We start from the raw sequence: 9,800 nt of genomic DNA, 5'->3' as shown, positions 1-9,800 counted from the left end.
AGATTATTTAAGACTATGTACTCAATCTGCTACCCTATGATGTACTCTTAAATGCCTACTTAAATTAACTTGCCTTTAAGAGAACAATGTAACCAACCTCACTTGCTTTGGATTTCCCATTTAATCAGCTTTCACACCTTAAGCTAATGCACGGCTTTAATTTTAGTTTATATATTCTTCCATGCCCCTGATTCAGAAATATCCCCCCCCGCGCGCGCGTGTGTGTGTGTGTGTGTGTGTGTGTATGTGTGTGTGTTGGTAATCATTTGCTGAAACCAGCCAACAGCTAGTGTGATGGCTGATTTCTGTATCAATGAGAACTGAAGCAGCAAGGCACAACTGTGAGGGATTACCTTCATTACATCTTTGAAGGTGGAAAGACCCACCCTAAATCTGAGCCACATCTTTCTGTGGTAGCCGGCATAAAAGGACGTGGAAGAAGGAAGCTTTTGCTTTCTGCCTGCTTGCCCTCATTCTCACCAGCAAGTTCATCTACTCTGTTGCTAAGACACTCCTTCCCTGGTATTAAAACCTACTTTTTGAGGATTCCAATGTAAACTGAAGAAAGCAGCAGTCTAGGAATCCCCAGGCTCTAACACCAGGCTGGGACTCCAAGACATAGTCTCACAGACTTGATATCTACTGGATTCTTGGCCTTTCTGTGAGGACACAGCCACCACCCTCAAGCCACCTTCATGAATCCTCTTTTTAAATACATGGATTCATTCTATCTGCTCTGTTCCATAAGAGAAACCTGACTAACACAATCTGAAACCAACCTTATGTGACAAACATCCCACACAGATGTTGGAAGGAACCCATGGATATCATCTGATAACAGGCTTGCTTTTTGATGTTTGCTTTTCTGGGTCAGTAAGATGACTTCCTTCCTGGTAAAATGCTGTTAAAGATTTCTGTAGAGAATCCTCCATCCCTTTCCCAGTGCCAATCTTTATGTACTGCTCAATAAGTACAGAGCAAATACCTCAGGGACAGACACCAATCACAAGAGTCAGATTACAGGCAGGCCGGCAACCACAAACTACAAGCACACAGGAGACATGAGAGAGAAGTGGAGAATTCAAATTTGGGCTTTCCCTTGACTAAATTAAACCAGCATTCCTTAATGTGAGATCAATGTGTTTGATGCCTCTGAGGTTGTGTTTACTGTGTTAGCTGATGCATTTTGATTCTTTATTGGGGGAGAAAAACAAAGGAAAGACTTAAATTGGCTCACAGATTTAGAGGTTTCAATTTGTGCTTGCTCAGCTCCATGGTTTTTGGCCTCACGTCACCGACGGTACGGCAGGGCAGAGGTTCTACCAGAGGAGACAGGATAAATCCCCAGTGATGTACTTCTTCCAGCTACACACACTTCCACACACACTGTCAAATAGTCCAATTAACTATGAATTCATCCAGGGATTGATCCATTGATGAGGTTAGCACCTTACTGATTCAGTCACTTCTCAGAAAGCCTACCAGCTGGTCACCAAGCTTCAGAGGACATTTTTAGATTTAAAACCACAACGCAGTAAATTGGCTATGTCTTCCTTAAAGAACTGCTCCTAACGAACACCAAATTGAATATAACATATCCACTTTTGCTTGTTTGGGGCAAGGAATTTTAGATTTAGGCTATTCAGATTCGGCATGGACACACTTGCCTATATTTCTTTCCTGATCGATACTGCGTTTCTACTCTGCTTTTGTCTACTGCCCTTCTTTTTTTGAGTAACGTGTTTTAAATAAGAGTCAGAAAGCAATGACAATTATGTAAAGTGGGAAGGGAGAGCAGGAGAGAGAGAGAGAGAGAGAGAGAGAGAGAGAGAGAGAGAGAGAGAGAGAGAGTTGCTCTTCGAAGCTTGTCACTCAGGAGTGACGCTGCAGTGCCAGAGAGAGGGCATGCAGCTAGCTAGCCTTTGCCTGTGATGCGGACAGCTCCCCGTAACCAGTACTTTGCACATAGCAGAACTCATGTAAGCTGTTTTACAAACACAATCTCATCTCGTGTAACTCAAAATGGAGGTACAGGGAAGATCAAAGTAGCCTAAACAGACATGATCTCTTGTAATTCACCACGGAGGTACAGAGAAGATAGTAATAGCCCAAGATGTGAAGAAACTAAGGCTCCAGGAGGTTAAATAAGTTGTCAGAAAAGAAAAGGTGGCTGGGTTATATAGTTAGTTGGCAGAGCATGCGCAAGGCCACAGGTTGTGTCTTCAGCACTACCCTACAAAAGTGAATAGGACATACACGTACGTGCCTTCTGTGGCTTCTAATGACAACACCGCCAGAATTAAGTCTAAGTTGTTCTTACCACCCCACAACCACCATCACCACCACCAAGTTGCCTCACCTCAGCCTGCTAAAGTGAAAACGACCTCCTGCTACCTCAGTCCTTAAACCACCCTAAGGGATGGCTGGGTTTAACGAAGTCCATCGCCCTCTTGCTGCCAGACCCCTTGAATGGAGGCACATCCTGGGCTTTGCGTGTTATTTTAAGACAAATAACAAAAGAACACATTCCCTGGCAAGTTGGGTCAGTGAGAAGCCATTCTGCTAGTGCCATTCATAATGCCATTCTGCGCACTGATTAAGGAGATAAGGAATTCAAGGTCTGCAGTTCTGAGGAACCTGGAAGAAAAAAAAAAAACCTATGTGGTTTAACTGATCCCCAAATGAAGATATCGCACCCTGCCCCAGTCGCGCTTGTAGACTGGGACTGGGAAATCTCTGGGCAAGCCCGGGGACTCTGGACTCTTTACTGCGAGCCTAGGGGAGGGGGGACAGCTTTTTGCTACTAGACTCACCGCCCGCAGTCACTAGAGAGCGCACAGCAGCTGGGCATTTACCAGGCGTGGTGCAAGGTAAACTCTGCACGCCCACTGCTCTCCGTGCTCATCCCCCGACACCTCCCGCACTCACGCTCGCGCTCGTGCACACGCGCGCATCCCGAGCACACGCTCGGATCCTCGTCTGGTGGCACCCGGCGCGCCCTCGCAGCGCAGAGCGGAGGGGCGGGGAGGGCGCGGCCGCGAGAGGGCGCGGCGAGCGGCTGCCGTGCGGGCCCAGGTCGTCGCCCAGGCCCGCTACGAGGCTCTCGGAGGGTCCCGGATCGGAGGGAGCGCGGAGGGCACGCGCGCCATGAACCCGAAGGCGGGCGGTGAGGAAGAGGACTGCATAGACTCTGGCGCCGAGACCGGAGGGTGAGCCGAGCGGAGCCGGGCCAGGCCGGGCGGGGCGGCCCGGAGCTCAGTACTTGCGCTCTGGAGCCGGAGTCTCCGAGGCCGTCCTGGGATTGGGGTTCAGTATCTGCGCGCCAGCGGCATAGACTATGGTTGCCTGGGGCAAGGTGGGGAGGGGCGGAAGAACCTCACCCGGGGCTGGTAGGTAATGGGACCCGAGGTTCAGCGTCGTTCCTCGCAGCCCGGTGGCCCCACGGTGCCAGGTTCAGCCGGCTTCAGCTAGAGGTGCGTCTGCACTTGTTCCCACCAGTCGGTCAACTCTGATAGCTCTGGAGCACCCAGGCTGGTGAGAAGGACAGCGGGTGGAGAGGGTGGGACGCCGCCGGGAACACGGAAAAGACTCCGAAGCCGGCTAGGAGGACTGCATGTCTCACTTAAACAGTGCTGCGGAGCGGCTTCTTCACCCCTCCAGCCTGGGGGTACCCACAGGATGCTGTGATGGGGTCTTGTGTGCTTCAGTAATTAGCTCAAAGCTTTGGAGGCTAATCAGTCCTCTCCCAACAGCAGTTTTCCTGAGTAGGACAAAAGACCGAATGCATTTTCAAAAACGAATGTCCAGTAATGGTCTCCACCCAGCCGTATCTAGAGGATTTTCCTGTGCACCGTTAGCACCACATCCAGGATGCAAGTGCTATCCCAGTCGGAAAGTGTGTCTTTTCCTATCTAGAGAAGTCCTTCTAGAGGTCAGGGGCTACCCAGACAGCAGAAGACCTTGGAATTCCTGGAAGGTGGAGAGGTCTCAAGCTAATTTTAGGATTTGGCAATCTACTGAGAACAGGGAGAGAGGCCAGTTCCAGAATGGACCCATGTTCTGACCTAACCCACGAAAGCGTCCTCCAAGGTCTTCCTGCCTCCCAACCCCACCCTTCCTTGCAGCCTTCTCCATCAGCCCTAATCTAAATCTGGACCTTCACTCTTCTCTGCAGCAGGCTTTCTCCTGTTACCCATCCGTGGTAGCTGTGATAGAGGCGTAACTTGATTTGAAGCCCCCACACCTGCCCACCATTGCTTTTGCTTCAATTCTGTTGGTGTGATAGTTGTCAACTTAGTTTATTCCCTGATTTTTTTTTTTTTTTTTTCATGCTGGGGTTCCAACCTAAGGCCTCACGCACGATAGACAAGGATTCTTTCACTAACTCACACCGCCATTATTTATCAACTTTAGTTGACCATCTTTGGCTCTCCTCCTCCCCGGCCCCATGGTTAGCTGATACATGAATAGAAGAAACAAAGCAAATATTGCCAGCTCTGTTATAGCTGGCATGAAGCAGTCGCTGTCCCACTAATTTTCAACTTGAAGGGCTCACCTAAAGCAGATGTTTGCCCAAGGACCCTGCCTTGGAGAAGAGGAAGTAGTGCTGTCTTTGAGGGGTGTCTTCACCCCAAGAGCCAGGCTAGTATGAGAGCTACCAGGGGAGAGCTGCCTACTTGGAATGAGGCGGTTAATATGGAGACACCCACGCTTCTATTTTCTGCTTGTCATTAAAGAGCGTTGCTGTAACAGGACAGAATTGTTTAAAAACTCTTATTGCACCACTAGAAAACTTAAAATATAAGATGATATTATTTCATACAGAAGTTCCAATTTGTGACCATGAACCTTGTGTTTGCTGTTGACCTCTGTGTATTTTGAATTTTGGTTAAGCTATCAAAAGTGGTATTAATAGCTGGCTCATTGTTCTGCTGTTTTCCCTTTCCCTGTATCCAAGCTGAATATAAAGCACACAAAGCTCACTCATTAAATGTTTGCTAGGAGTTGTTGTTGTTGTTGTTGTTGCTGGAAACAGGGTCTCGTGCAGTCCAGGTTGAACTTGAAATCACTAAGTAGCTGATGATAACCTAAAGCCCCGATCTTCCTGCCTCCCTTCCCAAACGCTGGGTTTACAGGATTGTACCCCATGCCGGGATTTCCCCAGTAATGCCCCTCTCCCTTCCAAGTGTTTACAGCTCTGTTGTCTGTCAGTGACAGGACTTGGACCTGGCCTTGGATTGTCACTTCCTCTGCGCTGGCCACTTCTCAGGTGTGCTTTGCTCTCTGACCTGGCCATCCTGGCAGGTTTTTCTGATGGCTTACTTTTGCCAAACCGCCCTTTCTGCCAGCTCTGCCCTTTCTGCCTGGCATGCCTATTTATCAGGTGAAATTCTACTCCCTCTCTCAAAACCCAGCTCAAGTGATATATTCACTAGGATGTGTGTCCTTAATTTGGGGTCCACAAATGGCTTCAAGGCAAATACAAAATAATCAACTTGGTTAAGTTTTATGGGAAAAAAAATTGGATTCTCAAACTGGCTCATGATCCCTTCTAAAGTGGAGGATGTAGGATGTTTCGGTGTCAGCAGATGCAGTCTGAAGATGGGCAGCCATCCACTGGAGTCTCAGTGCGAGTTCAGTGTGGAGGTCTAACATGACAATCTCTTTGGAACTGCCCTTGAAGTCCTGGGAGAGATGAACTCAATTGACGGTCACAGTGAACATTTTACCTAGCACCCACAGTACACTGTCTTTCTAAGCCACTGCATGCTCTGTTGGTTCTCTGAGTCCTTAGCCAGCTCAGCTTTGAGAAGCCATGGCATTGACATGTCAAGCAAAGGCAAGGAAACTGATGACAGAGCCCAAGATAAAGGAGGAACAGGCTGTTCTGGAACCAAGAGAGAGTTAAGTTTGGGAGAAACAACGGTCAATAATGACCAACTGAAAATCTCATGAAGATAAGGACTGTGGCGTGAGGTGCCATTTCACTAATGGAGGTTCTAAAGTGAGGCCTTGGCAGTGGAGTGGTGGTGAGAAGCCAGGTGAGAGCGGGTGTGTGTGTGTGTGTGTGTGTGTGTGTGTGTGTGTGTATGTATGAGAGAGAGAGAGAGAGAGAGAGAGAGAGAGAGAGAGAGAGAGAAGAGATCAGACTATAAGGAAAAGGTGAATACTGAGGCATTTGTCTGGAAAATTATCCAGAAAAACAAAAAGTGAAAAGGCAGGAGCCAGAGGGGCAAATGAGGTGAAGTCCCTAGTCAGGGCCGGGATGGAACAATCCCTCTCCAGAGATAGGCTTCTACTTCAAGGGAACAATAAAGATGCAGGAGAAAGCATTGACTATGCATGATATTCACATTCTGAGGAGGTGGACTTGAGACCACATGTGGATGGACCAGCTTTGGGCAGAAGTGGGACAGAGGAAAGAGCAGATGTAAATACAGAGCTCGAAATGGAGCTCTGACATGGTTAGAGGGGCAGTATGCAGCGGGCGCTCACTAGAAGGCAAGAGCTGACCTGCTGCTTTTTTCCCTACAGCCATCAGACAGAGTCCCTGGCTACTCGTGGTCCCCACAGATTGGGAGAAGAGTGTATGTGCAGAGAAGAGCACAAAGGAAAGACTCTGGGTTATCGCTTAGGTTGAGTTTCTTTCTGTGTGATCAGAGATGGTTCTAAGAAACACCGTGGGTCCCACTGGCAGAGAACGGGCTGGGCTGGTCATTTTGGAAGTTAGAGTTAGTCCTGTTTCCACTTAGGACTAACCGTGAAACCGTGAGCCAATCACTTCCTCTCTCTGCCCTCGGTTTTTTCCCTCTACACAATGGAGACAATGATATCTCTGAAATAGTTGTTGTAAACATTAAATGAGTATGCTCTTTTAAAGCCCCTGGTGGAGTGCCTCAGTCAGCCTGAGCCCCTGAGGCTCATTTCTCATCATACTATCATGACAAAGAACTCTCCAAATGGCAAACTTAGAGTTTCATAGGATAGCAATGGTGACACCATAACCACAGGTTCTCCTTTTGTTTTGTTTTGAGACAGTCTTACTATGTAGCTGAGGTGGTCCCCAAATTGAGAATACCCCTGCCTCAGCCTCCCAAGTGCTGGGATTACAGGCATGGGCCCCTACACCAAGCTCCGTACATTTTTTTATACCCTACACAGTAGACATTTTAAGGAAGCTGGTCACCATCATTCAGAATCTCCACCCACGCCTGGGATTTGTCGTTGTTACTATATTACAGATAGGATGCAGCAACTCAAGGGCTTCATGGGGTTCTGCAGCCGAAGCCTTCAGCATGTGTCTAACCTAGTAGCCTCACCTCTCAAGGAACTGTTCACCTGGAAGCAGTCCTTGTTTGCGTTTGGAGACAGTGCTGCCTTTTCAGACCCACCTTCCTAACCTGGGCCAGGACTTAAGGGAGACTAGTGTTCTGTGACAATAGATGTAATTTAGAAGCTGCGCTGGAAGTTGAGGCTGTGCTTCTGCCTGCTGTTAGGAGAAACTAGCAAGCCACTGTTAACATTGGCAACATAGCTTATGACACAGAATTTTTTAACAGAGGGACGGGCAGTTTCTTGAAAATACAAATAAAAGCCAGTGCCAGCAATGACTATATTTAGTGAGTCTTCAAGACATAGCCTCTACCCTGCCATGTCTAGTATATTCCTTCAGTAGGTTGGTCTGGCGTCGGGACTTCTTCCTCTGTGTCAGGGTCACTAATCTTTTGGTTCATGGCAGTGGCACTTTCAGGGAACCACAAGTGTCCCCTGAAGCCTAAGAGGCAAAGACTGAGGAGTGAGACAGGTATATTCGAGAGAATGGGTACAATAAGATTTCAAATGGGTCGGCATTTTTAAAAAGGAAATCGTATAGGGAATGCAAAATGCCCTTGTAGCATGTCAGCATACTACACACAGGAATATGTCATTTGTGTCCAAGGCCAGTTAGCTCCGTTACCATGGCATTCAGTTTCATGCACTGAGAGTAAGTGCAGATGTTCACGACACAGGGAGCCATGCATGTGCAGCAACAGGAAGGTCAGTTTTATAGAAAAGCCAAGATCAGAGTTAGAAAGATACTCAACTTTTTATAACATGAATATATGTACAAATTATATAGTGGACCTCCAGCAAAGGTGAATCATCTTAATTCCAGAATGCCTTCCCCTATAATCCCAAATGCATGCACTTAAAGTACAGTCTGGATCATAACTAACTTTTTACTATTAGCACAGATATTAAATAAAAACAATATTTGGAATATATATATATATATAAGATATATATATCATATATATATATATATATATAAGATATGAGAGAATAATCCTTGTATGCCTATATTGTAAGTATAGGTTCAAGAACTTTACATCTAAAGATTCCTAAGTTCACCTCTCATGCTTCATTCTGGAAGGCTTGCATGTCATATGCAGAGCCAGCAGGGGACCACTTTGTGATACGAGACCAATAAACAAAAATCCCAAGCTGTCTCCACCCACGAAATAAGTTTGGGGAGCACAAAGTCCTTCAAGTAGTTTGGTCAAGTATCTGACTGTTTTTCTAAAATTATCTTAATCTACTTCTTCATATAGTTGTCTTAAGCTTTATAGATTGTCTTTCCCTGGTGATGCCATTAAATGAACTGGTTTAGCGTATGAGCTACAGACTGGAAATACCTTGACTCGGTCTCTATTCCCAGTCATGGTAATTTTTCTAAGGACAAGAAAGGAAATGCAAAGCTTTATTCACAAATATCTCGTCACCCTGTGTTCTGCAAATGTGAACAACCAAGAACAATCACGCAGTGATTTCCAAAGAGTAGGGCTGAGTGAATTGTGGGGCATCGCTTCTTCAAAAGCAGGAGCCACGGGAGCTGCCAAACAACGCGTTCAGATGGTTTCAGTGAAAAGAGCAGCGCTTCAGAGCTGTTATCTCTATCGTTATGGCAACCATGCAAATCACATAAACTCTGAGCCAGAGGCTGGGGAGCAAGGTGAAATTTTAGATGCCTCTTCTGTCTGGTTTGAATGGGAAAAGCTCTGCAGAGCTGGGCAGAGGCCACCCTTCATGGAGAAAGGGGCTCGTGTTTTAGCTAGTGAGCATGGACGCCATTGAAAGCCAGACAAGATCAGAATGGAGCTGTGCAGATTGGCTGCTGCATGAAAGAACTGGAGTCCACAAATCTGTCAGAGACCAGCCAGTCAGCAAGCCTAACCCCAACATTGCCATGAGAGATTTAGGGGGACCTTGTGGAGGGACACTCTTTACACCAGTGCTTATCCTAAAATACTACCAAGGCACTTCAAGATTCTTAACTGTGCTTTCAATGTAATATTCATTCTACATTCATACCCATCTGCCTGCAGATCTTTACAACGCCTGCCTGTGTGCATCTCATCTTTGGCAAGCCCTAGCTGAGAAGACTGCCACCTTTTTGCTATAGTAGGCATAGTCATGCACTCCCTGTGTCGGATTTGGATAGTCGTGCAATTTCTAGAAAGTCTGGCCATCTTAAGATGATCATGGTGTGGTAATGGAAGATGTGGGAGAGCCTTGATGAAGAGCCTCTCTATCGAATGCTTGCTGGGTATTCGCTGTACTTTATATAATTAGCTTTCTCAGTGCCAGCCCAATGTGTTGTTTCTGCTCTGTCTGGCATCAGAAAGAGTTTAAGGTGCCAATGCCGGGTGCAGAAGTCCTGGGTTTCAGGATGTCACCAACCCTTGCTGCTTTCATTTCCCTCAGCCAACATGGCACTGTGCCCTAGCACAACCCATCCGACCTTCTAGCTTGCTCATTTC

At 46.9% G+C, this 9,800-nt stretch overlaps 1 protein-coding gene and 1 long non-coding RNA gene across 3 annotated transcripts in view; one reads left to right on the top strand and one right to left on the bottom strand.

Moving 5' to 3' along the window:
* Window positions 1–950: 950 nt before the first annotated feature.
* LOC143441701 (uncharacterized) lies at window positions 951–3,052 on the bottom strand. Its single transcript, XR_013109325.1, has 3 exons — window positions 2,929–3,052; window positions 2,360–2,637; window positions 951–1,319 (listed from the first exon to the last, which is right to left on the bottom strand). It is a non-coding gene; the product is annotated as an uncharacterized LOC143441701 (long non-coding RNA).
* The window catches only part of Fam124a (family with sequence similarity 124 member A), a 52,603-nt gene continuing 45,810 nt past the window's right edge, over window positions 3,008–9,800 (top strand). For both annotated transcript variants that reach the window (XM_034497135.2, XM_076930876.1), the window contains exon 1: window positions 3,008–3,209. In XM_034497135.2, coding sequence (XP_034353026.1) covers window positions 3,148–3,209 — 62 coding nt within the window. In that variant the 5' untranslated portion in view covers window positions 3,008–3,147. The remainder of the gene's footprint in view (window positions 3,210–9,800) is intronic.

The sequence above is a fragment of the Arvicanthis niloticus genome, chromosome 3 (genome assembly GCF_011762505.2).
Source record: "Arvicanthis niloticus isolate mArvNil1 chromosome 3, mArvNil1.pat.X, whole genome shotgun sequence".
Classification (NCBI taxonomy): Eukaryota; Metazoa; Chordata; class Mammalia; order Rodentia; family Muridae; genus Arvicanthis; species Arvicanthis niloticus.
Note: the sequence above shows the minus strand (reverse complement) of the source record. Positions and strands in the feature narration are given on the sequence as shown.